This window comes from Podarcis erhardii (assembly GCF_964252035.2).
Source record: "Podarcis erhardii genome assembly, chromosome: 7".
Classification (NCBI taxonomy): domain Eukaryota; kingdom Metazoa; phylum Chordata; class Lepidosauria; order Squamata; family Lacertidae; genus Podarcis; species Podarcis erhardii.
The window spans coordinates 85,307,056-85,334,797 of NC_138511.1; the positions used below are offsets into that span (position 1 = coordinate 85,307,056).

At 47.1% G+C, this 27,742-nt stretch overlaps 2 protein-coding genes across 2 annotated transcripts in view; both read left to right on the forward strand.

Moving 5' to 3' along the window:
* PRKD2 (protein kinase D2) overlaps nucleotides 1–11,594 on the forward strand; it is a 57,193-nt gene extending 45,599 nt beyond the window's left edge. Inside the window, exons 13-18 of the mRNA XM_081868817.1 lie at nucleotides 2,566–2,672; nucleotides 2,804–2,965; nucleotides 3,665–3,763; nucleotides 6,471–6,738; nucleotides 7,860–7,945; nucleotides 11,000–11,594. Of these exons, the coding sequence (XP_081724943.1) occupies nucleotides 2,566–2,672; nucleotides 2,804–2,965; nucleotides 3,665–3,763; nucleotides 6,471–6,738; nucleotides 7,860–7,945; nucleotides 11,000–11,224 (947 nt within the window). The 3' untranslated portion in view covers nucleotides 11,225–11,594. The remainder of the gene's footprint in view (nucleotides 1–2,565; nucleotides 2,673–2,803; nucleotides 2,966–3,664; nucleotides 3,764–6,470; nucleotides 6,739–7,859; nucleotides 7,946–10,999) is intronic.
* STRN4 (striatin 4) overlaps nucleotides 1–24,641 on the forward strand; it is a gene marked incomplete at its 5' end in the record, with an annotated part of 127,693 nt that extends 103,052 nt beyond the window's left edge. The window contains one exon of the mRNA XM_081868864.1: nucleotides 24,604–24,641. Coding sequence (XP_081724990.1) covers nucleotides 24,604–24,611 — 8 coding nt within the window. The 3' untranslated portion in view covers nucleotides 24,612–24,641. The remainder of the gene's footprint in view (nucleotides 1–24,603) is intronic.
* Nucleotides 24,642–27,742: the final 3,101 nt, after the last annotated feature.

Below are 27,742 nucleotides of genomic sequence, written 5' to 3' on the forward strand. Positions count from 1 at the left end.
CGCCAGTTGTGGCGGATCCGACACTCTATAACCACCGCAGGTTATCTTATTTGTATTTTGCGTGAGGTAAAACTTTGACACTTGGAGACAGGCAGGTGAACCAATAAGAAAAAAGGCTTATTTGACGGAACAAAGTTGGCAAAACAAATGATGTGTCAGCAAATAAAGTTCTTTTAGGAAAAAGTTAAATCATTTATAATTATACTAAATCTACTGGGTTCTATAGTAAATGCACAGCTTCTTTCAAACTTCGATTGCTTATTTTCAGTTATTACTCTGCAGTTGCATGTTGCAGGTTTCTAGATGGTAAATGCTCTGCTTATTTCGAATTATTTCACCTCAGTTCCTTAACTCATAGGTGTTACAGCTTATTACTTTGGATCTTAAACAAGGTGTTACTTTCTGTCAAGTTCCCAGTCTTCTACCAATCGGATCACCGCATCCGTTTTTTTCCATATATATTCATGTATTGTTTTCTTTTCCTCTGCACATTTTGGTGCTGTCAGGGTTTTAGGGAGAGAGGAGACAGAGAGCGAGGGCGAGGAGGAAGAGGACGACAACGAGCCGAGGTTGTCCCAAAGTCCGTCTAGCGAATCAGAGGATTCCCAGAAGGGAGCCCCCCTGGTCAGGCCAAGGGGCAATAGAGAGGGAATCAGTCAGAGAGAGGGGAACGAAGAGGGAATCCCCAGTGGGAGTGGCAAAGCGGGACCAGCTCCCCCGTCGGAACGGAGTGGAGGGGGGGAAGTTGCCAGTGTGTCAGAAAGAGCAGGACAGGAAGGAGGAAGGGGGAGGAGTTCGGAGCAAGACGTCTTGCCTGAAAGGGAGGAGTGTAGCACCGAGAGCAGCGTAACTGTAGAAAGGAAGGTCAGAGGCAACGTACGCGCGCCAAGTTCAAATATAGAGGCGCGCGGAAATGAGGAGAGCTCTGAGGAGGAGCCTGGTGCCAAAGCACGAAGGAGGGGGGAGCAGGCGGGAGAAGACTCAGCCTCTGGGGAGTCCCGGAAAGAGGGAAGACAGGGGGGCAGGAAGACCCTGCGGAAAAGGAAAGAGAGGAAAAGGTGGAGCAGTACAAGCCTCTTAAATTGGTGCAGGGGAGGGACGGACTCAGAGGGGACTTCTAACATCTAAGGGTAACAGATGCGGACCCACGGAGTTTGGATGTAATGACGACAATGATCTTCAATAAAACCTTTTGTATATAGCTTGGACTGGACTTTGGTCTCTTGTGAGCTGGGACCCAGGGTGGCTCTGACAGGTGCCTTTTTCTTTTCTTCTTTGTATCACTTTATTTCTTCATAACTGAAAAATGTTCGATAAAATATTCAAGCCAAGATCCGTCCTAACTGGAAGGAGACCCAAGGAGACTTTATCCTCACAGCTTCTACTTCTCCTTGTTCAAACTCAGCCCTCCACTTTGTTCCTGTCTAAATGCCCTCGCAAGACACTAAACACAGTCCTCCTATGTAAACTCAGAAATATTTTCCTCAGAGCCGATATTCCACACACAGAACAGAACCAAACTCTCCTCTCCTTCCCGCTCTCTCTTAAACCCTCTGAAAACTCCCTCAGAAACGGCTCCTTTTATTTTCCCTCCCTAAGTGCTGGCTCCGCCCCCTTCTGACTCGCTGTCTTGGTAGCCAATCAGAGAGAGGCTACAGCCCTCTGGTGGAATTTCAAGGTACTGCCACGACGGCAGCCAGGATTATTTGTGCTCATTAAAATGGAAATAAGATTCTGTACTCGCCAAGGGGAATGGCAGACTAAATTAATGGATGATGAAATGGCAGAACTTACAGGAGCAATAAAGAACCAAGAGGGGAGGGGGGACTTTATAAAAGATTAGAGAAAATTCATGGATTATCTGAAATGTTGTATACATAAAAGCTCTTTAGCAGGATGAATTTAAACCAAACGGTTAAAATTAATGTTAAAAGATAACTAAGGAGTAATTATTAATTGGAGTAACAAAGAAGATGCATTATTGTAAATTTAAAAATGTAAGAAACTGCAAAAGGAGGGGGAGAAGTTAAAATACATATATTTGTTGGAAAATACAGTGGTACCTCGGGTTAAGTACTTAATTCGCTCCAGAGGTCCGTTCTTAACCTGAAACTGTTCTTAACCTGAAGCACCACTTTGGCTAATGGGGCCTCCCGCTGTCGCCGCGCGATTTCTGTTCTCATCCTGTATCAAAGTTCTTAACCCGAGGTACTATTTCTGGGTTAGCGGAGTCTGTAACCTGAAGCGTATGTAACCCCAGGTACCACTGTGCTGGACTGTATTTATGTCAAAATATTTCTGAAAAATAAAATTTATATAAAAACAGGGACTCCTTGTATCACCAGACTCTGGTCTAGCTCAGCTGTCCGTCACACAGAGACAGCCAGGTGTTATTGGGCTCAGACTCCCAGTGTTGTAGCCCATCGGGATGATGGGAGTTTTAGCCATCATTTTGTTTGCGGGGCTGCTGACCTAAACCCAATGGTTGGGCCGGTACCATCTGCCTTCTGCCAGCCAGCAACAGCCCCTTCCTAAAATGTCAGCTTCCCTTCTTGACGCCCCCAGGGAAACACCGGAAGACGGGCCGGGACGTGGCGGTGAAAGTGATTGACAAGCTCCGCTTCCCCACCAAGCAGGAGAGCCAACTGCGCAACGAGGTCGCCATTTTGCAGGTGAGCAGGTGGCGGCGGCCATTTTGTGGGTGTTGTCGCGGGAGGGCTGGTGGGAAAAGGGGTCCCTTAAGTCCCTCTGAGCCTCATCCTGACACCTCACCTTGTCTCTCTTCTTCTCCCCCACCCCGCAGAGCCTGAGACACGCCGGGATCGTGAACCTGGAGTGCATGTTTGAGACGCCGGAGAAGGTCTTTGTGGTGATGGAGAAGCTCCACGGAGACATGCTGGAAATGATCCTGTCTTCGGAAAAGGGCCGGCTGCCTGAGAGACTCACCAAGTTCCTCATCACGCAGGTAAGGAACATGCCAGCTAGCCCTGGTGATCATCTAATGGTTATCGGACGGATTTCCCCCCTAAATTGATTTTTGAATTCTAAATATTCACATTTTATACTGTATTTTAAGCTGTTTTTTGTTGTACCAATTAAGTGTTTTAAATTGGCTGTTAGCCGCCCTGAGCCCTGTTTTCTGAACCAGGAAGGGCTGGGTATAAATAAAATTTTATCATTATTATTATTAAACATACACCTTCCAAAGCCAGAGAAGGTGCAAGTCAACCAGCGCCCACCAGGTGGCAGCAGAGACTTGCCTGAGGTTGCGCTTCCCCAACAAATTTCGGGATTCGGGATATCTTAATATTTGCTAGCGATGTCTGAAGGGCAAAAGAGGAGCTTTCGCCTGGGTCTCTGAAAGCAGAAGGTGTGACCAGCCAGCAGCAAACAGAGAGCAAATTTCGGCAAACTGGCCTTTGTCGGAAATTTCAGACTACAACTCCCATCAGCGTCAGAGCGGATGGGAGTTGTAGTCCCAAAACATCTGGCAGGCGCCAGCGTCGGGAAGGCTGTTGTAAAACATTGCAGTGGGCAAGAGGCCCCCGGGACCTCTGTGATAATTCATGTAATGCGATCTGTGGGAGGCTGATGTGGCCAGGATTTGGTGGCTTTCTGCTCCTTGCCACCTTTTGCCACTCCTGTTTTTGTCTTTTCCGCTCAGATCCTGGTGGCTTTGCGGCATCTGCATTTCAAGAACATCGTGCATTGCGACCTGAAACCCGAGAACGTCCTTTTGGCTTCGGCTGAGCCGTTCCCTCAGGTAAGGCTTCCTGTTCTGCATCTGAGAAAGAGCTGGATGCATCCCAAATGGCGTTCGGGATTTTAGAACGGAACCGCTCAAAACTGAGAGACCCAGGCAGTGTCCCTTGGTGGTTTTCTTAAAGATTCGTTTAGGGCAGGGGTGGGTTGCCCATGGACCTCCAGATTTTTTTGCTAGATTGCAACTCCCATTATTATTATTATTATTATTATTATTATTATTATTATTATTATGTGTAATAGTTAATAGGGACGTGGATGGCGCTGTGGGTTAAACCACTGAGCCTAGGGCTTGCCGATCAGAAGGTTGGCAGTTCAAATCCCCACGACGGGGTGAGCTCCCGTTGCTCGGTCCCTGCTCCTGCCAACCTAGCAGTTCAAAAGCACGTCAAAGTGCAAGTAGATAAATAGGTACCGCTCTGGCGGGAAGGTAAACGGCGTTTCCGTGCGCTGCTCTGGTTCGCCAGAAGCGGCATAGTCATGCTGACCACATGACCCAGAAGCTGTACGCCGGCTCCCTCTGCCTGTAAAGTGAGATGAGTGCCGCAACCCCAGAGTCGGACATGACTGGACCTAATGGTCAGGGATCCCTTTACCTTTAACTAATAGTTATTTTTACCCTGCCTTTTTTCCTGGCAGAGACTCAAGGTTGCTTACAGATAAAATAAAAAGGTAAAGGGACCCCTGACAGTTAATTCTCCCCTGGCCGCCTCGCTGGCCCAAGCAGGACCAATTCAGCCAGCTAGCCCTGGGGATTATCTAATTTTTGATTTTTGAATTTATTGTTATTCATGTTTTTATATTGTATTTTTTGCTGCTTTTATAATTAAGTGTTTTAAAGTGTTTTAAATTTGTTATTAGCCGCCCTGAGCCCGGTTTTTGAACCGGGAAGGGCGGGGTATAAATAAAAATGTATTATTATTATTATTGTTAAGTCCAGTCAAGAACGACTATGGGGTTGCGGTGCTCATCTCACTTTACAGGCAGAGGGAGCCGGCGTTTGTCCACAGACCACTTCCGGGTCATGTGGCCAGCATGACTAAGCCACTTCTGGCGAACCAGAGCAGTACACAGAAACGCTGTTTACCTTCCCGCCAGAGTGGTACCTATTTATCTACTTGCACTTTGACGTGCTTTCGAACTGCTAGGTTGGCAGGAGCAGGGACCGAGAAACGGGAGCTCACCCCGTCGCGGGGATTCGAACCGCCAATCCTCCGATCAGCAAGCCCTTGGCTCTGTGGTTTAGAGTCACCCGCGTCCCAACACAGATAAAATAGGAACAGCTAAAAACATAGAAAAGACACCAACAATTCTTTTGTAAAAAAATAGCACATGAATAGAGTTAAAACTACATATAAATCAATGAAAATGATTCACAGATGGCATTTAACTCCGACTGAATCAGATAAGTGCTGGAGGGAACGTACTTTCATATATGGTGAACTTGTAAAAGCCTAAAAGAGTATTGGGAAATGATCCATAATGAACTGAAAAAACTGTTTAAAAGTACTCCCCCCCCCCCAAGCCAGAGTCCTTTCCGTTGGGGATAATTCAGACTGAAATTCCTAGGTGTCAAAAAAAGGTTATTTACCATATGTATGCTAATATTGCGGCCCCTGTTTGTTACCCAAAAATAGAAAATAATGGCAACTTAAGTGGACAGAATATGTACAACTTGCAGACTTAATGTATAGAATAAGAGAACAAGAAGAACATACGTTTAAAGAAGACTGGAAAACATTTATTGAATATATTGGAAATAATTATGTATAGCTGAAAACGCTGGGAGCGTTAAGATAAATTCGACAGTGTAAACAAGTATTGGTGGATGCAGTAATGGAATACTGAATGGTATCGTTTTTGTAAAATCTGCAAGGATTTAGGATATGTAAAATGAACCGTGGAAAGAGAAGAAGGGAAGTCATTTATATATTAAGGATGTAAAATGAGTATTGTAAAACAGAAAAACTTAGAAGACAGGAGTGCCTGGCGTGCTCTGGTCCATGGGGTCACAAAGAGTCGGACATGACTAAACGACTAAACCACAACAACACACACATATTTATAATGTGAGCCACCCAAAAAACCACTACATATAAATATAAGAGCTATTAAAAACATGCAGATAATTACAATAGAAACAGCACCACACCAGCCTGTTCATTAAAAGCAGTTAGTTCCCAAAAGCCTGTTGTGATAAGAAAGTCTTCACCTGCTGAGAAAAGGACAACAAGGACGGAGCCAGTCTAACTCCTCTAGGGAAGGAGTTCCAAAGTCTGGGAGCAGACACCGAGAAGGCCCTGCCATTATCCCGTTGTTGCTGGTGATGATGATGATGATGATGATGATGAAATTTTCATACCGTCCTTCATCCGAAGATCGCAGGGCGGTTCACAGCATAAAAATATACAGTGGTACCTCGGGTTACATACGCTTCAGGTTACAGACTCCGCTAACCCAGAAATAGTGCTTCAGCTTAAGAATTAGCTTCAGAATAAGAACAGAAATTGGGCTCCGGCGGCGCGGCGGCAGGAGGAGGCCCCATTAGCTAAAGCGGTGCTTCAGGTTAAGAACAGTTTCAGGTTAAGAACGGACCTCCGGAATGAATTAAGTACTTAACCTGAGGTACCACTGTACATTGGAATGTGTTTTGCCGCGTCGCATGGCGGCCTGTGGATCGTAAGGTTCCTTGCTTTACAATCCTGTAGGTGAAGCTGTGCGACTTTGGCTTCGCCCGCATCATTGGCGAGAAGTCCTTCCGCCGCTCGGTCGTGGGCACCCCGGCCTACCTGGCGCCCGAGGTCCTGCTGAACCAGGGCTACAACCGCTCTCTGGACATGTGGTCGGTGGGAGTCATCATGTACGTCAGCCTCAGCGGCACATTCCCGTTCAACGAAGATGAGGACATCAACGACCAGATCCAGAACGCCGCCTTTATGTACCCGGCGAACCCCTGGCGCCAGATCTCAGTTGGCGGTAACTATCCAAAGGAGCTTGGTGGGATGGGGAGAGTCTGCCCTCGGAAATTGGCTGGCTTTCTGCTACCATACCTCATGTTACGGACGCTTCAGGTTATGTGTTTTCGAGTTGCGGACTGCGGGAAACCCGGAAGTACTGGAACGGGTTACTTCCGGGTTTCACCGCTTGCGCACGCGCAGAATAATAATAATAATTTATTATTTATACCCCGCCCATCTGGCTGGGCTTCCCCAGCCACTCTGGGCGGCTTACAAAAAAAATTAAAATACGGTAATACATCAAACATTAAAATCTTCCCTAAACAGGGCTGCCTTCAGATGTCTTCTAAAAGTCTGGTAGTTGTTGTTCTCTTTGACATCTGGTGGGAGGGCGTTCCACAGGGAGGGTGCCACTACCGAGAAGGCCCTCTGCCTGGTTCCCTGTAACTTGGCTTCTCGCAGTGAGGGAACCACCAGAAGGCCCTCAGAGCTGGACCTCAGTGTCCGGGCAGAACGATGGGGGTGGAGATGCTCCTTCAGATATACTGGACTGAGGCTGTTTAGGGCTTTAAAGGTCAGCACCAACACTTTGAATTGTGCTCGGAAACGTACTGGGAGTTAATGTAGGTCTTTCAAGACCGGTGTTATGTGGTCTCGGCGGCCGCTCCCCGTCACCGGTCTAGCTGCCGCGTTCTGGATTAGTAGTAGTTTCCAGGTCACCTTCAAAAGTAGCCCCACGTAGAGCGCATTGCAGTAGTCCATGCTGGAGATAACCAGAGCATGTACCACTCTGGCGAGACAGTCTGCGGGCTGATAGGGTCTCATCCTGTGTACCAGATGGAGCTGATAAACAGCTGCCCTGGACACAGAATGGACCTGCGTCTCCATGGACAGCTGAGAGTCCAGAATGACTCCCAGGCTGCGCACCTGGTCCTTCAGGGGCACAGTTATTCAGAAGTGCTAAATCGTGCCAGCGCAGACACGGCGCTTCAGGATGCAAACGCTGCGGGTTGCGGATGTGCCTCCGTCACGGATTACGTCCGCAACCCGAGGTTCCACTGTACTTGGATTCCCAGCCGGATCCAGCAGGGTCTACTCAGGTTCTTATATCATTTCTTTTCTCCCTTTCCTCCTGCCCAGCTATTGATCTGATCAACAACCTCCTCCAGGTGAAGATGAGGAAACGTTACAGTGTCGATAAATCGCTCAGCCACTCTTGGCTACAGGTATGCAGAGATGGCGACTGGGGTCAAACTCATTATGGGCCCTGCTGGCTGGGGATGATGGGCTTTGTAGTCCTAGACATCTGCAGGGCGCCATGGTAGCTGCAGGATTTGATTTCAGGGCCACCTGGTCTGACATTCCTGCTGCTGCCATTGCTCTGGTTCCTTGTGGTCCCAATTGCGGGTTTCCCTTTAGGGAATCTGCTTGGCCGCTGTGAAAACGGGATGCTGAACTTAGATGGTCCATTTTCCTGATCCAGCTGCCTCTCCTTACGTTCTTCGTCCTTCTTACCTTCTTAATGTGAATTTCTCCTAATATGTTTTCCCAAAGCAATTTTGTGCTAACAGGAAGCCATTTTGTCCGTTGCATTTTTTCAGCGCACCTGTTATACCAGGCTTCCTCAACCTCGGCCCTCCAGATGTTTTGAGACTACAATTCCCATCATCCTTGACCACTCTTCCTGCTAGCTAAGTATCATGGGAGTTGTAGGCCAAAAACATCAGGAGGGCCGAGGTTGAGGAGGCCTGTTATACAATCAAACCTCGGTTGTCGAACATCTTGGCTGCTGAATGTTTCGGAAGCCAAACACCGACAACCTGGAAGTAACTGCTTTGGTTTTCGAACGTTCCTCGGAACCCAAACAGCTTCCGAGGCGCACCAAACCTATTGGTGTTTTGCAACTTTTTGACTAGTTGCAGGACCTTAGACCTAGCAGTGTAAACGCAAAGTTCACGAAAGCAATTGGCAACTTGGTTGCAGGCAGGATGGATGAACCAGGAACCAGGAACTTGTAGTTAGGTGTTTATTATATACAGTGGACTATTTACAGGAACAGAACAGAACACGGATCTTTGACTAGCTCTCTCTTGTGTGACTCACAACTCTCAACTCCTACACTGACTCGTACTAACACAGTTAGTAGGCCATTAATCATTCCCGTGAGAGAGCTTGACCAATCAGGGAGCTGTCTCCATGCCTTTGTATCACCAGGCAGACTTACTCCTTCACATTGCCTTGGCTGTCGGCCAAATCCTAAGTGACTCTGTGTGTGTAGCTGCACGTATGCAGATTCCCAATACATTTATCTCTTTTTTCCAATTAGATTTGCTGCCCTCCCTTTGATCCTCCCTTTTTCCAAACGTTTCAGAAGTCAAACGGACTTCCGGAACGGATTACATTCGAAAACCAAGGTTCTACTATTGTAACCCTGACTTGGTTGGAGTGCTGCATTGCAAAATTCATTGCAAAATTCATTTGCTGCATTGCAAAATTGCAAAATTCAGAGCGGTGCAAATTTCAACAGGTGGTTGCAATATTGCAGTTCCCGTCTCGTTTCAGGAAGCACAGATTGAGCAGTTTGTCTTTGAATATCTCCCCATCCCCATGGAATAGCACAGAGAAGGGGTGGTAGGAGTTTTTGGCCCTCCGGGCGTTGCTGAACTACAACTCCCAACACCCAGCAAGTGTGGCCAACAGTCAAGGGAGTCGTGAGTCACAGTTCAGCAACATCTGGATGTTGGCTATTTGCAGTTTAGTAGCGCTGCAGAGAGCTTGCTGGGGAGACCATGCATTAAAAAGGGACTCTAAAATAACTTAAACAAGGTTTTAATTACAAAAACAAAAACTCCTTTTACACTAAATACATCAACAAACAAACATGTATTTTTGTTTAGCATCTAGATCAAGGGAAGTAATAGTGCCACTGTATTCTGCTCTGGTCAGACCTCACCTGGAGTACTGTGTCCAGTTCTGGGCACCACAGTTCAAGAAGGACACTGACAAACTGGAACGTGTCCAGAGGAGGGCAACCAAAATGGTCAAAGGCCTGGAAACGATGCCTTACGAGGAACGGCTAAGGGAGCTGGGCATGTTTAGCCTGGAGAAGAGGAGGTTAAGGGGGGATATGATAGCCATGTTCAAATATATAAAAGTATGTCACATAGAGGAGGGAGAAAGGTTGTTTTCTGCTGCTCCAGAGAAGCGGACACGGAGCAATGGCTCCAAACTACAAGAAAGAAGATTCCACCTAAACATTAGGAAGAACTTCCTGACAGTAAGAGCTGTTCGACAGTGGAATTTGTTGCCAAGGAGTGTGGTGGAGTCTCCTTCTTTGGAGGTCTTTAAGCAGAGGCTTGACAACCATATGTCAGGAGTGCTCTGATGGTGTTTCCTGCTTGGCAGGGGGTTGGACTCAGTGGCCCTTCTGGTCTCTTCCAACTCTATGATTCTATGACCCAACCGCCAATCCATCCCCCAGGGTAATGGGAGAGCTAGGTGCTGCTCCTTATATACTACACCCAATTGCTGACACAGGTTAGTCAATACAACTCAGCAGCACCTGCTCTGTTTCACAGCTGTAAAGCTGGGTCTCGTTATTTTGCTCTGGCCCTTGCTCTGGCCCCTTAAAGACATACACATCGGGTGGAACAATGATGAACCTTTACATTTAAAGAAACTATTCAACATTTCCCCTGTGGTTCATCATTGTGGAACAAAAACATAAAGCATATTTTGTACATATCTTTCATGTGTAACCTTTGGAAGTGCTTTTGTAAAAATGTCTGCAATTTGATTGTCACCTGGAACATACTGAAGTACAATCATTTCATCAGCAATTGGTTTCTTTACAAACTGTAAACATAACCTTAAGACTCTAGCGCGCTGCGTATTGGTCTCTGAACACAAGATAGCAAGTCCGCTCTGGGAATAACAGAATGTCCACGTTGTGATGCATCTTTTAACAAAAGCTTAACTGTTTCATATTTTACACTTAGTGAATAACACAAATCATAATCTTTGCCTGGAATTTGTTGAAAACCCCTAGCAACTAATCTTGCCTTGTACCTTAACAACTTCATTTTTGTCATTCATTTTAACTCTATAAACCCATTTTGAATCTATAAGTCTCATATCTGGGGTTTGTGGTACAAGAGACCAAGTGTTATGCTCTTTTAAAGAAGCTATCTCAGTATCCGCAGGCATAGAGAGCAACCGACAAGCATCCCCTTCAATTTACAGATTTACATTTTAGCTTCTCCTCTTCCTTCCCCTCCCAGGATTATCAAACATGGCTGGACCTGCGGGAACTGGAGAGCAAGATGGGCGAGCGCTACATCACCCACGAGAGTGACGACGCCCGGTGGGAACAGTTTGCGGCCGAGCACAGCGTGCCGTATCCTGACCACTTGCGGGTCCGGCGGCTGCACGAGGAGGAGGAGGAGGATGAACAGCAGCGGGAGGTGGACATGAAGGGCTTGACCGAGAGGGTCAGCGTGCTCTGAGCGCCTCCTGCTTACTGGTAGCTCAAATGAAGTATGGACAGGCACGCAGAACCTCGCACATGGCGTTGGCTCCGCCCCCTGGGGGCGGGGCCTTGTTCTGAAGGAGGCGGCAGCTCCCCCTGCTGGCAGTGCCAGGGAAGACGCTCTCAGAACTTTGCTCCACTTCACACCCAGAGTTCTCCGATTCTCTCCGATTCACTTATTTCAGGGGGGCCTCATTGCGAGAGATCAGAAGCTGCTGAAGTAGAGGGAATGAACGTTGGGCGTCTTGGAACAGGCGGGGCGGGGGAATGAGCCGGGCATTGTTCAGGTGCCTAAGGAGGGTGTTGCAATTCTTGACACAGGAAAAAATGTTGGGGACCCCCGTCAATAGGGGTTATGGGGGGGGTGTTTAGGTTCTGAAATCATCTTGTTCTCCCGCTGTCAGGGGACTGGTTTCCACTTTGGAACAGGATTATGTCTCTTGGGTCAGCTGCAAAACTGACTTTGAATATTCCAGTGGAGCAAAAAGACTACCTCCATCCTCAGCTTTCAAAAGAGGTGGGCTCTGGAAAACCTCTCTCCAGCGACTTGCTCCCAAAACCTTGTTCTGCTCGGCAAACCTGGAATATTTTCTCTCTCCGCCCCCAACCCCCCTCCCCGCCCCCCAAACGTCCCGCCCGCTCCATTCCTGTTTAAAAAGTTGCCGCCTGAAGCAACCCAGAAGGAAACAAGGCTAGTTCCTTGTGCTCGAGAGAGAGAGACAAAGCCGGCTTTTCTTCTTCCAGCCCAGAGTTAACGGCCAGCCTTCAGCACGGACATCTTGGCACCCGAGACCTTTGCAGCGGCCAGAGGCGATTCATTGAAAGGGGGGAAATCGCAAGAGGTGGTTAAGTTTCCTGCCTCTCACTCACTTCTTAAAGGGGTGTGTGTTTGTGTAGTTCTGGTGTCTGCCTCTCCTGAAATGACAGCTGTCTTTTGCAAGGAGCCAAGGATTAAAAAACTGATTTAGTTTTCGGGGGTTTTGAAAGAGGGGAGGGAAACATCTGCAGAACAGCAGCGACCGAAGTTTCCGCCTCCAGATGACCCTGTCCACATGTTGTGTGTCTTTGCTGCAGACAAAAGTCAGCCTAGATTATTGTGGTGTCTTCACACACACAAAGTCCTTGCCTGCCCAATATTGACAGGTCTGGAGCCACATCCGAGGCCTCAGCCCCGTGCGATCGGCTGCCTTTCTCCCCCTGGCAGAGGACATCGTGTGTCTCCTGGACTATGCTCCTGGGTTTTCCGGCAAAAGCGAGATGTCTCGTTCTAGATATAAAAGGATGTCACTCCGGCCTTAGCTCTGGACTCCCATAACCTGGGCAGCTGCAACGCCTCAAATGTCTCGTTTGGGGGGAAACGGGGTGGGAACCACCAAATGTTGTATTGTAAATAAAAATGCACCTGAAGCACAGCTTAAAACCAAATGCACAGAGTGAGGCTCTTGATATGCGCAAATGGATTTGCATGGTCCAATTATATCCATGTACTGATGGATCTACTAGATCAGAGAGTGGGTGAGGGGGAGGGAGGGTTGCCTAGCCTGGGGCACAATTCTGGGTAGGTAGCACATGGCATGGGAAAAGTGTGCAAATATTTTTCTCCCTCTCACAATATTATTATTATCCGTGTCCAGGGCAGCTGTCTACCAGCTCCATCTGGTACGCAGGCTGAGACCCTCCCTGCCCGCAGTCTGCCTTGCCAGAGTGGTGCATGCTCTGGTTATCTCTCGCTTGGACTACTACAATGCACTCTACGTGAGGCTACCTTTGAAGGTGACCCGGAAACTACAACTAATCCAGAACGCGGCAGCCAGACTGGTGACTGGGAGCGGCCACCAAGACCATATAGCACCGGTCTTGAAAGACCTACACTGGCTCCCAGTACGAGCACAATTCAAAGTGTTGGTGCTGACCTTTAAAGCCCTAAATGGCCTCGGTCCTATATACCTGAAGGAGCGTCTCCACCCCCATCGTTCTGCCCGGACACTGAGGTCCAGAGCCGAGGGCCTTCTGGCGGTTCCCTCACTGCGAGAAGCCAAGTTACAGGGAACCAGGCAGAGGGCCTTCTCGGTAGTGGCACCCGCCCTATGGAACACCCTCCCACCAGATGTCAAAGAGAACAACAACTACCAGACTTTTAGAAAACATCTGAAGGCAGCCCTGTTTAGGGAAGCTTTTCATGTTTGATGTATTAGAGGATTTTAATATTTTTCTGGAAGCTGCCCAGAGTGGCTGGGGAAGCCCAGCCAGATGGGCGGGGTATAAATAAATTATTATTATTATTATTAGTAGTAGTAGTAGTAGTAGTATTATGGTTTCCCCAGCCACTCTGGGCGGCTTCCATAAAAACCAAAAATACACTAAAATATCACAGATTAAAAACTTCCCTGACCAGGGCTGCCTTAAGATGTCTTCTGAATGTCAGGTAGTTATTTATCGCTTTGACATCTGATGGGAGGGCGTTCCACAGGGCGGGACTCCAGGTGAAGTTGGTAGACAGCTGCCCTGGACACAGAATTGACCTGCGCCTCCACGGACAGCAGTGAGTCCAAAATGACTCCCAGGCTGCGCACCTGGTCCTTCAGGGGCACAGTTACCCTATTCAGGACCAGGGAGTCCTCTACACCAGCCCACCCCCTGTCCCCCAAAAACAGTACTTCTGTCTTGTCAGGATTCAACCTCAATCCATTAGCCGCCATCCATCCTCCAACCGCCTCCAGGCACTCACACAGGACCTTCACCGCCTTCACTGGTTCTGATTTAAAAGAGAGTTAGAGCTGGGTATCATCTGCATATTGATGGACACCCAGTCCAAACCCCCTGATGATCTCTCCCAGCGGCTTCATATAGATGTTAAAAAGCATGGGGGAGAGGACGGAACCCTGAGGCACCCCACAAGCGAGGGCCGAGGGGTCTGAACACTCATCCCCCACCACCACTTTCTGAACATGGCCCAGGAGGAAGGAGCGAAACCACTGTATAGTATATTATTACTATTATTATTATTATTATAGCCTGGGGCACGTTTATGGGCAGGTAGCACATGACATGGGAAAAGTGGGTCAAGATTTTTCTCCCTCTCACAACAATATTATTATTATTGATATACTGCCCTATAGCCGGAGGTCTCAGGGCGGTTCACAGAACAAAATCAAAATATAAAACCACAAAATATATAATCAAAGTAAAAACAACAACCCAATAACAAGCCCTCCCCAAAAACCCCACACACATATTAAAAGGGCATAGGATGTCAATCAGATCAACCAAAGGAACTTTTTGCCTGGCGCCTAAAGGTGTATAATGAAGGCGCCAGGCGAACTTCCCTGGGGAGAGCATTCCACAGACAGGGAGCCACTGCAGAGAAGGCCCCGTTCTCGTGTTGCCACCCTCCGGATGTCTCGAGGAGGAGGCACACGAAGGAGGGCCTCGAAAGATGATCTCAGGGTTCGGGTAGGTTCATATGGAAAGAGGTATTGTGGTATTGTGGTCCTGAGCCATTTAAGGCTTTATAGGCCAAAACCAGTTATAACTCAAGGACATTCCAAGAAGCTGAATGTTGGACAACTGAGAAAAGATGGAAGGAAGTCCTTCACACAGCGTATAGTTGTGGAACTCCCACCCATAGGGGACGGTGATGGCCGCCATTTTGGGTGGCTTTAATAATACAGTGGTTTCTCAGGTTACACACCCAGAAATAGTGCTTCAGGTTAAGAACTTTGCTTCAGGATGAGAACAGAAATCGTGCTCTGGTTGCGCAGCACCAGCAGGAGACCCCATTAGCTAAAGTGGTGCTTCAGGTTAAGAACAGTTTCAGGTTAAGAATGGATCTCCAGAACGAATTAAATACTAAACCTGAGGTACCACTGTAATAATAAATAATAAATTTTTATTTATACCCCGCCCTCCCCAGCCAAGACCAGGCTCAGGGCAGCTAACACTAGGTATAAAACAACTGATTAAAATATAACTTAAAAACAAGATTAAAATACTTTAAAATGCAGCTTCATTTCAGCAGAAACTCAAAAACTTTTTGGGGATGAAAACGTCAAATCTTCCCCAAGGCCAACTATCTAGACTGGTCCTGTGTGGGCCAGAAAAAAAAGCCAGGGAAGTCCCCAAATAGGAGTTCTATCACAGAAGGAGAAAGGATAGAGGGGAAGGGGATCAAGTTGATTCCAAGCCAAAGGCCAGGCGGAACAACTCTGTCTTACAGGCCCTGCGGAAAGAAATCAGATCCTGCAGGGCCCTGGTCTCATGAGGCAGAGCGTTCCACCAGGCTGGAGCCAGTGTTGAAAAGGCCCTGCCTCTGGTTGAGGCTAATCTGGCTTCCTTAGGGCCCGGGACCTCTAGGGTGTTGCTATTTATGGACCTTAAGGTCCTCCGTGGGGCATACCGGGAGAGGCGGTCCCGTAGGTACGAGGGTCCTAAAAGAGGGCTTGTCAAATTCACGGAGGAGGAGAGGTCTGTCGATGGATACTAGATATAAAGGCCCTGCTCTGCATCCATAGTCAGAGGCAGCAACGCTTTGGCTAACACCCCAGAGGACAGGATCACACTTCAAAACGACCTTGACAGATTAGAGAACTGGGCCAAAACAAACAAGATGAATTTTAACAGGGAGAAATGTAAAGTATTGCACTTGGGCAAAAAAAATACAAGATGGGTGACACCTGGCTTGAGAGCAGTACATGTGAAAAGGATCTAGGAGTCTTGGTTGACCACAAACTTGACATGAGCCAACAGTGTGACGCGGCAGCTAAAAAAGCCAGTGCAATTCTGGGCTGCATCAATAGGAGTATAGCATCTAGATCAAGGGAAGTAATAGTGCCACTGTATTCTGCTCTGGTCAGACCTCACCTGGAGTACTGTGTCCAGTTCTGGGCACCACAGTTCAAGAAGGACACTGACAAACGAACGTGTCCAGAGGAGGGCAACCAAAATGGTCAAAGGCCTGGAAACGATGCCTTATGAGGAACCGCTAAGGGAGCTGGGCATGTTTAGCCTGGAGAAGAGGAGGTTAAGGGGTGATATGATAGCCATGTTCAAATATATAAAAGGATGTCACATAGAGGAGGGAGAAAGGTTGTTTTCTGCTGCTCCAGAGAAGCGTACACGGAGCAATGGATCCAAACTACAAGAAAGAAGATTCCACCTAAACATTAGGAAGAACTTCCTGACAGTAAGAGCTGTTCGACAGTGGAATTTGCTGCCCAGGAGTGTGGTGGAGTCTCCTTCTTTGGAGGTCTTTAAGCAGAGGCTTGACAACCATATGTCAGGAGTGCTCTGATGGTGTTTCCTGTTTGGCAGGGGGTTGGACTCGATGGCCCTTGTGGTCTCTTCCAACTCTATGATTCTATGATTCTATGAATCCTAGCTGCTGGAAGCCATAGGAGTGGAAAGCTGCTCTTGTGCTTGGATTCTGCTTGGAGGTTCAACACAGGCATCTGGTCGGCTGCTGTGGGAACAGGTTGGTGGACTGGTAAGGCCATTGGCCGGATAAAGCAGGCTCTGTTCTTCTGCTATGAAACAGAAGGTCATCCGAGTAGGATACAGTGGTACCTTGGGTTACATACGCTTCAGGTTACAGACTCCGCTAACTGAGAAATAGTGCTTCAGGTTAAGAACTTTGCTTCAGGATGAGAACAGAAATTGTGCTCCGGCGGCACGGCAGCAGCAGGAGGCCTCATTAACTAAAGTGGTGCTTCAGGTTAAGAACAGTTTCAGGTTAAGAACGGACTTCCGGAACGAATTAAGTACTTAACCTGAGGTACCACTGTATATATTGGTTAACACACAAAAAAAGGTTCTTTAATCAAATAGCATCTTCTTATTTGCTTAAATTGGGCAAGCTGAGAATGTATGTTCCATTTTTGCTGCGATTCACATCAAGACAATTTGGGAAACTTATCAAATCCCCCCCCCCTTAGCAAGGGTCTAAATGTGAGTAGGGACTCGGGTGGCGCTGTGGGTTAAACCACAGAGCCTAGGACTTGCCAATCAGAAGGTCGGCGGTTCAAATCCCCACAACGGGGCGAGTTCCCGTTGCTCGGTCCCTGCTCCTGCCAACCTAGCAGTTCGAAAGCACGTCAAAGTGCAAGTAGATAAATAGGTACCACTCCACCGGGAAGGTAAACGGCGTTTCCGTGCGCTGCTCTGGCTGGCCAGAAGCGGCTTAGTCCTGCTGGTCACATGACCTGGAAGCTGTACCCCGGCTCCTTCGGCCAATAAACGAGATGAGCGCCGCAACCCCAGAGTCGGCCACGACTGGACCTAATGGTCAGGGGTCCCTTTACCTTTACCTAAATGTGAGTGAGGCCTTAGGTGAGCCTGAGACCTTGGCCAAAGGACCATCCATTTTTTTCTGGGGAACACAGAGTGCTAAAGGAAGCAGCTGAATCATGTACAGAGGTACCTCGGGTTACAGCCACTTCGGGTTACAGACTCCGCTAACCCAGAAATAGTACCTCAGATTAAGAACTTTGCTTCTGGATAAGAACAGAAATCGTGCGGTGATAGCGGGAGGCCCCATTAGCTAAAGTGGCACCTCAGGTTAAGAACGGACCTCCGGAACAAATTAAATTCTTAACCCAAGGTTCCACTGTATTAGTATTTGGGGAGGGCTGGGGGAGGAATAAACAATATTTTGTTCCAATTTGTGTAAGCTGCCGTGAGTGCTGATCTGGCCAAAAGGCAGGATATAAATTAACATCATGGCCATCATTTACTGTACTCATTTTGGCGCCTGCGAAAAACATTCAGGTTTGGCTTAGAAAACCAATGCTTAGAAAGTGGATGTAACTTTAATCTTCCTTAGTATTTTAACTTCTGTATGTTTTAAAGGAGGGTTGTTGATTTTTATTGCTTTTTCTCCCCCCTTTTTTTGTAATCTGCTTTGAGGTTTGTTTGGTGTGATTTTTTAAACCATCAATAGTGTATAAATTTTACGTAATAAATAAATAAGGCCACTTTATCCAGAGGAGATGTGAGGGATAATGACTGGGGCTAATTGACGGGTTTGATGTCGCAACATGTCCTGTTCAATTAGGGGTTAAATGAATGGAGTGGGGGGGGTTAACAATCAATTTAATTGGGTAATTTGGGTGGGGAATTGGCTGGCTTGCCTTTTGTGACTTTTAAATTCCACATTTGCGCATCGACATAGCAACGAGCGTGTGCCATTTTTATGCAAATGTTATCTGTGAGCCCACATCTTTTAAAGTACAGTGGTAGCTCGGTTTGCAAACTTAATATGTTCCGGAAGTCCAAAGCGTTATTAAACCAAAGCGCGCTTTCCCATAGAAAGTAATGGAAAATGGATTAATCCGTTCCAGACGATGAAAAACAACCCCTAAAACAGCAATTTAACGAGACCATTGATCCATACAATGAAGGCAATAATCAATATACTGTACTATAAAATAAATAAGACATTATTGTAGATGATAAAAATTAAAATTAATTTTTCCCCCTTACATGCATTTCTTAACAAATCAGAAAGAGAAAGACCAAGAAAGGAGGCACAAAAAAGAAAAAAAAAGAGAGAGGGAGAAGAAGAGGGGGAAGTGGTCTCTTAGACAACCTTAAACTATTTCCCATTCTTTTGTAACGTTTTTGTCCTCTTGGTTCCTGATTTTTCCAGTCAGATTTTCCATTTCAGCATCGTCCATCAGCTTGGTTTGCCATTCTTCTCTGGTAAGGAGCTCCCCTTCCCAGGGGTGAAGCTGCAAGCTCTGAGGGGGGGGGGCACAGAGAGCAGGCGTGGGCATGGCTGGCGGCATCCCGGAGGCGTGATGCATGTCCCGGGGACATGGCGCTCCCCCCCCCCGCAACCCTGTTCCTCCGCCAGCGCCCCTTCCTCATTTAACCTCCTTGCCAACCAGTGAAAACGCTGGTGGACTTCCACCAAGACTTCATAAAATCAAAATAAAACCACAAGCTCTTTTGGAAATGCAGGGAACTGATCTTAAGACAGGGAGCAGGGGGGAATTAGAAAGCGAGAGGAACAGATTTGCCTGTTCCAAGGCATGCATTCAGAGACTGCGGTTGCCGTTAATGTCTGCTCAGCCATTCCTAGGCACCTCTCCTTGCATGCCAGACCCAGTGGATAATTGGGTATTTTCTCGGCTTGAATCGTTCTGGAAAGTTCCGCAAAGGCAGTTTCTCGCTTTCTGCCTCTCTGTTTTTCCACCCTGTGGTTCCTTTAGAGCAGGGGTCAGCAAACTTTTTCAGCAGGCGGCCGGTCCACTGTCCCTCAGACCTTGTGGCGGCCGGACTATATTTTTTTTTTGGGGGGGGGAGGAACAAATTCCTATGCCCCACAAATAACCCAGAGATGCATTACAGTATTATAGATGCACACATTCTACTCATGTAAAAACACCAAGCAGGCCCCACAAAGAACCTGTATACATGAAGGAGCGTCCCCACCCCCATCGTTCAGCCTGGACACTGAGATCCAGTGCCGAGGGCCTTCTGACGGTTCTCTCATTGCGAGAAGTGAGGTTACAGGGAACCAGGCAGAGGGCCTTCTCGGTAGTGGCGCCTGCCCTGTGGAACGCCCTCCCTTCAGATGTCAAGGAAATAAGCAGCTATCTTATCTTTAAAAGACATCTGAAGGCAGCCCTGTTTAGGGAAGTTTTTAATATTTAATGCTGTATTGTTTTTAACACTCGATTGGGAGCTGCCCAGAGTGGCTGGGGAAACTCAGCCAGATGGGCAGGGTATAAATAAATTATTATTATTATTATTATTATTATTATTATTATTATTAGCCAGAGATGCATTTAAAATAAAAGGGCACATTCTACTCATGTAAAAACACACTGATTCTCAGACCATCCGTGGCCCGGATTTAGAAGGCGATTGGGCCGAATCCGGCCACCGGCCCTTAGTTTGCCTTCCCATGCTTTAGAGGCATATCGCTCATCAGTTAAGGGGTGGGTGTTGGCCAGCTTCCTGCAGAACGATGTTGCAACTGTTAACGGAGAATTCCGAGGGCTCCCTTGGACAAAAAAACAAGGACACCAGCCAGGAATACCAGAGCAAAACAGCAGCCAGTAGGCTTGGTCTTGATTGAAGACTGTCGCGACAGGACTCCCACCTGCCACCAGGTGGAACAAGATGGAAGCCCAGAACAAAAGAAGACCCCAACTTTTATTAGTTACCAATCCCCCAAACTACACCCCTAGAACTACATCACAACTACATCACAAAAAGGAGGGGTTGAGGGAGGAGTTGTGGAGGTAACCTGAGTATCTTGTCACCTGGCTGGTTCCTCCTTTCCCCCTCCCCATGAGTCATTTCTAGAGGACAAAGGGGAGCTTGCAGTTTTCTGCCCCCAGAGGGAAGATCTGATCATTGTCCTTTGTTCCAGTCCATGTTGAATCCACTCCCATATGCAAGTCCTTTGTGACTTTGATGGTCTTCTGTCTGGGACCATCAGGGTTGGCATAGCAACTGGGCAGGGCCTCCTGTGTATGTGCTGGGATGTTCAAGGGCTTATGGCTGCCCTGTATCAAACCTTCCCCATTTTGTAGTCCTTCCTTCATGGAGTAAAATAAAAGTGGAACGGTGCAGATCCGATGTATGGTTGATTTTCTATGAATTTATAACAGATGCGAGGCGTATGGTGTGTGTGTGTGTGTGTGTGTGTGTGTGTAGAGTTTGTACAAACTGAATGATTGGGGGGGGATTCCTGCGACACAGCGAGGCGACCACAGCTCGCCTACAAGATACTTGCTGCAACTCTCTGAAAATGGGCAGGTCTATAGCGGCCAGCAGAGAAGCCAACTCAACGGGCAGCAGCCTTTCGTAAGGACAGCATCCTCCTGCACACCTGAGGGCTGCCAGTTGGTGGGCAGGCCATGCGGCTCACGCACGGCTCGACCTTCCAATGGAGACGAATGGCCAAGGGCTCGGGATGGCCGACACCCAGCACCCGCCGCCTGAAGCAGCTGCCTCACACTAGCTAATGGTAGGGCTGGTCTTCCTGGCTCAGTCCTGGCGATTGGCTCTAAATTCAAGACGCTGCCTGGGTTCACCTCACGTTGGGCTGACAATGTTTGCAGATGTCAGTGATAGCGCACAGATTATCAGATGTGGAGCTGAGTGCGTCATGGGCCTCTGGGAAGTCCCTCTTTCCGCAGTGCAAATGACGTGCGTTTGTGTGTGTGAAAATCTCAGCTTTTCAGAATCTCACCAGCTCAACTATTAATAGTGGCAGTAGTCTCTCTCTATCTCTATCTCTCCCTCTCCCTCCCTCCCTCTCTCTCTCTTTCTCATCTCTCTGTCTGCTGCTGCTATCGCAGAGTCGGGTGCAACTGCCTGCGTCTCAGAAAGCGAGAAGTGCGGAGAACTCCTGGGCACCCTCTCTTCTTTCACGGGAGCCCAAAGATGTGTCTGGATTACACCAATGCCAGCTCTGCCCTTACAGGTGGGGCAAAAATCACCTCCCCAGACACACCACTTTTGAATGGTAAGTATGCGATGACACAGACACACACACACAATTTACAGAAGTTTAATATCAAAAGAAAAAACAGGAAAGGGGGGAAATAGTTTTTTAAAAGAATAAGAAAAGTTTTCACAATTGCCAATGAAGAAGCCTAGGATATAGCTATGTGATTTACAATGGTACCTTGGGTTAAGCACTTAATTCGTTCTGGAGGTCTGTTCTTAACCTGAAATTGTTCTTAACCTGAAGGACCACTTTAGCTAATGGGGCCTCCCGCTGCTGTTGTGGTGCCGGAACGCAATTTCTGTTCTCATCCTGAAGCAAAGTTCTTAACCCGAGGTACTATTTCTGGGTTAGCGGAGTCTGTAACCTGAAGCATCTGTAACCTGAAGCGTATGTAACCTGAGGTACCATTGTACTAAGATGATGATGATGATGATGATGATGATGATGATGATGATGATAAAAGCAGTAAAACATACCAAGAGATGAAGGATGCATCATCTATAATGGGTTTGTGGGCTCAACTAATTTTTATCTTGAAAAAGAGATGAAAAAATAACCTTGGACTGCATTAAATCCAGACACTGGCATTGACCAGTAGGACCTGATGCTCCCGAGAAGCTGTATTGGTGTATACAGTGGTACCTTGGTTCTCGAACATAATCCGTTCTGGGAGTCCATTCGACTCCCAGAACCATTTGAGGGCACAAGGAGAAGGGGACAACAGAGGACAAGATGGTTGGATAGTATTCTTGAAGCTACCAGCATGAGTTTGACCAAACTGTGGGAGGCATGCATACTTATGGTACGACAAGGTTAAGATCAATAAGGCCTTTAAGAACCATATTGTTAGGAAAGCAGTATTTAATGTCTGGACAAAATACAAAGACTTATTGGAAAACAAGACTCCGAGGTGGCTTTCGCCTCTGGAAGCTAAGGCCCGAAAAAGACCCAATATGGAGGCCAAATGGCCAAAATATTGGGAAATATTAGAAAAAGATGGAGACAATTGGAAATTGCAGTTTGGAGAAAATGAAGGATAAAGTGCGAGACTGGTTACATTATGCTCAGATTAAAGAAGTTTTTAAAAATGACAAAAAGTTAGGGTTCCAGGTGGAGAAATCGAAATTGGAAACAGAATTGTTAGAACCAAAGACTAAGGTACTATCTAGAATGTATAACTTGCTGTTAAAATGGAATACACAAGACGAAATGGTTAAATCGGCTATGATAAAGTGGGCTCAGGACATTGGGCATAACATCATGTTTGAGGACTGGGAAAGGTTATGGACCACTGGGTTGAACTTCACCGCATGTAATGCTCTGAAGGAAAATGTAATGAAAATGATATATAGATGGTACATGACCTCAGTTAAACTTGCCAAAATATACCATTCGTCTGATAATAAATGTTGGAAATGTAAAGAAAATGAAGGAACATTCTTTCACCTCTGGTGGACATGCCCTAAGGTGAAGGCCTTCTGGGAAATGATATATAATGAACTGAAAAAGGTATTTAAGTATACCTTCACTAAGAAACCAGAGGCCTTCCTCCTGGGTATTGTCGGCCAGAAGGTGCTAAAGAAGTATCAAATATTTTTTATGTATGCAACAACGGCAGCAAGGATACTCATCGCAAAAAACTGGAAAACTCAAGATCTACCCACACTGGAAGAGTGGCAGATGCAGCTGATGGACTATATGCAACTGGCCGAGATGACTGGCAGAATCCGAGACCTGGGAGAAGAGAGGATTGAAGAAGATTGGAAGAAATTTAAGATGTATTTACAAAAACATTGTAACTTGGTTGAATGTTAAGAAGGATGCTAGATTATAAAAAATTGGCCACCACTAAACTAGATTTGAACTCGATGATAAGTGAGATTAAAGAAAACATAAATTTTTTGGAGAATTGCTAGATTATATTTAAATGAGTGGATATAAGACCGTAAACAAGTTGATAATTTGCTTGGAAAAACCTTTTAACGATGTAAATGGGAGCGGGAGACGTGAGGGAGTCCAAAGAATTGATGAAACTATGTTGTGTTGGAAGTAAGATTGTTTATTATTTGTGTATTTGTATTCAAAAACTTTAATAAATATTTATATATATATATATAAAAACAAACTGTGGGAGGCAGTGGAAGACAAGAGTGCCTGGCCTGCTCTGGTCCAGGGGGTCACAAGGAGTCGGACACGACTAAACGACTAAACAACAACAAATCTTGAGACACCCCCAAGAAATCTTGGCTCCCAACTCTTTGCCATTCTCTGGCCACTAAACTTTTCCAGCTTGGCAGGGCAACGGACTCTAGGGAACGGGTGGCACAGGGACACCGGTGATCTGTTATTGAGTCCCTGGCAGTTAATCATGGCCCTTTTGCAGGGCATCCATCAGCTGGCTGCAGCGGTTGGCACGGGAAGAGCAAGAGAGAGGGAAGGAATCTGCCTTAGCCGCTGTTTGAATTAACAATTAACAGAGCTGAGCAAAACTGAGAGTGGTTAACCCAGCAAATACATAGCTCTCCACATCCCAAACCAACACCTCACAAGTTTGGGGCTTTTTAGGGGGATGCACAAGGGAGGGGGTTGCTGAGCACCCCCACATTCTCAGCTCATGCTATAGCTAGGATTGAGCTCACATTTTAAAGGTAAGCCTGTGTAGTCCACACTTCCTTTCTTTTTTTTGCTAAAGCATTTATTAATATTCCAATTAAAAACATCCAATTAATGTATCAAATCGTAATCCAATAAAACTAAAAAACTAAAATAAAAAAGATCAAATTGTCTTCCGAATTGTAATTTTGATTTTATGACTTCCCACAGTCTGAACGTCAAAGCATATCAAATCTCAGTCCTGCCTCTCATGATGTTTCCATATTTCCATTGTTGTTTAGTCATTTAGTCGTGTCCGGCTCTTTGTGACCCCCTGGACCAGAGCACGCCAGGCACTCCTGTCTTTCACTGCCTCCCGCAGTTTGGTCAGACTCATGCTGGTAGCTTCAAGAACACTGTCCAACCATCTCGTCCTCTGTCGTCCCCTTCTCCTTGTGCCCTCCATCTTTCCCAAAATCAGGGTCTTTTCCAGGGAGTCTTCTCTTCTCACGAGGTGGCCAAAGTATTGGAGCCTCAGCTTCACGATCTGTCCTTCCAGGGAGCACTCAGGGCTGATTTCCTTCAGAATGGATGCGTTTGATCTTCTTGCAGTCCATGGGACTCTCAAGAGTCTCCTCCAGCACCATAATTCAAAAGCATCCATTCTTATTTCCATATCCAATTTTATCTCTCCATAGTCCACACTTTCTGAAATAACCAGCAGACCAGAATGACCGACATCCTTTGAAATCGCAAAATGGCACCCCATTGTCTTGCTTCTTCGTCTTGGCAGCCTAGAGAGCACAGATGCAGGGATGGGCAGCCCATGCCTTTCCAGATGTTTCCGGACTACATCCCCCATCATGCCCCTGTCCATCGGTTATGCTGGCTGCAGGGGCTGCTGGGAGTTGGAACACAGCAATATCTGGAGGGCCGCAGGTTCCCTATCCCAGACATGGAGGAAAAGAAGAGCCCTTCCTGGCCCTGATGAGACACAATCATAGAGTGGGAAGGGGACCCCCCAGGGTCATCTAGTCCAATCCCGTGTGACGTGCGAATCTTTTGCCCAACAGGGGGCTCGAACCCACATCCCTGAGATTGAGAGTGTTAAGTTGCGGGTGAACATATCAGACGACACAGCGATTCTCCAAACAGCTCTTGTTTATTCACAGGTCAGAACAGAACTGAACTGAAGGGTTCAACCAGCCTGCTTATATAGAGCTCCAGTACAACGTAACTGTAACGACTTTCTGTAACTATCCAATCACTGAACGTAACTTTCGATCCCTTAGAATCATAGAATCATAGAATCCCCTCCTATGGTTTCCAGCAGCTAGGATTCATAGAATCATAGAATCCTAGAGTTGGAAGAGACCACAAGGGCCATCGAGTCCAACCCCCTGCCAAGCAGGAAACACCATCAGAGCACTCCTGACATATGGTTGTCAAGCCTCTGCTTAAAGACCTCCAAAGAAGGAGACTCCACCACACTCCTGGGCAGCAAATTCCACTGTCAAACAGCTCTTACTGTCAGGAAGTTCCTCCTAATGTTTAGGTGGAATCTTCTTTCTTGTAGTTTGGAACCATTGCTCCGTGTCCGCTTCTCTGGAGCAGCAGAAAACAACCTTTCTCCCTCCTTTATGTGACATCCTTTTATATATTTGAACATGGCTATCATATCACCCCTTCACCTCCTCTTCTCCAGGCTAAACATGCCCAGCTCCCTTAGCCGTTCCTCATAAGGCATCGTTTCCAGGCCTTTGACCATTTTGGTTGCCCTCCTCTGGACACGTTCCAGTTTGTCAGTGTCCTTCTTGAACTGTGGTGCCCAGAACTGGACACAGTACTCCAGGTGAGGTCTGACCAGAGCAGAATACAGTGGCACTATTACTTCCCTTGATCTAGATGCTATACTCCTATTGATGCAGCCCAGAATTGCATTGGCTTTTTTAGCTGCCGCGTCACACTGTTGGCTCATGTCAAGTTTGTGGTCAACCAAGACTCCTAGATCCTTTTCACATGTACTGCTCTTAAGCCAGGTGTCACCCATCTTGTATTTGTGCCTCTCATTTTTTTTTGCCCAAGTGCAATACTTTACATTTCTCCCTGTTAAAATTCATCTTGTTTGTTTTGGCCCAGTTCTCTAATCTGTCTAATCTGTTATTTGCATATGTGGACCTGAACTATCTACAGTATCCCCCTGCTGGCCCAGGGTGAGAACTTCAGTACATAACAGAGAGTCTCGTGCTCGACCAACTAAGCCATCCCCTTTCATCCAATCCAAGGACCTCAAGGTGGTGTACATGGTGTTCCTCCTCCCAACAACCCTGTGAGGTAGGTTCAGGCCTGGATACCCAGCTCTACCTCTCTTTCAAATCAGAACCAGTGAAGGCGGTGAAGGTCCTGTGTGAGTGTCTGGAAGCGGTTGGAGGATGGATGGTGGCTAACAGATTGAAGTTGAATCCTGACAAGACAGAAGTACTGTTTTGGGGGGACATGGGGCAGGCAGGTGTGGAGGACTCCCTGGTCCTGAATGGGGTAACTGTGCCCCTGAAGGACCAGGTGCGCAGCCTGGGAGTCATTCTGGACTCTCAGCTGTCCATGGAGGCACAGGTAAATTCTGTGTCCAGGGAAGCTGTCTGCCAGCTCCATCTGGTACGCAGAATGAGACCTTACCTGCCTGCAAACTGTCTCGCCAGAGTGGTGCATGCTCTGGTTATCTCCCGCTTGGACTACTGCAATGCGCTCTACATGGGGCTACCTTTGAAGGTGACCCAGAAACTGCAACTAATCCAGAATGCGGCAGCTAGACTGGTGACTGGGAGTGGCCACCGGGACCACATAACACTGGTCCTGAAAGACCTACATTGGCTCCCAGTATGTTTCCGAGCACAATTCAAAGTGTTGGTGCTGACCTTTAAAGCCCTAAATGGCCTCGGCCCAGTATATCTGAAGGAGCGTCTCCACCCCCATTGTTCTGCCCGGACACTGGGATCCAGCGCCGAGGGCCTTCTGGAGGTTCCATCACTGTGAGAAGTGAGGTTATAGGGAACCAGGCAGAGGGCCTTCTCAGTAGTGGCACCCGCCCCGTGGAATGCCCTCCCACCAGATGTAGAGGAGATAAACAACTATCTGACTTTTATAAGACATCTGAAGGCAACCCCGTTTAGGGAAGTTTTTAATGTTTATGTTTTATTGTGTTTTTAATATTCTGTTGGGAGCCACCCCGAGTGGCTGGGGAAACCCAGCCAGATTGTCAGGGTATAAATAATAAATAATAAAATTGTTGTTGTTGTTGTTAGGTTGGGGAACCAGACCACTCGGCAGAGGACTTTATGGCCTCGTGACAACAGAAAGGGAAAACTCTAGCAATGCCACACCTTGTCGAAGGTGTTCACATTTCTCTCACTCTCTTTAAAGGGAGATGGGAAGGATTTCTTT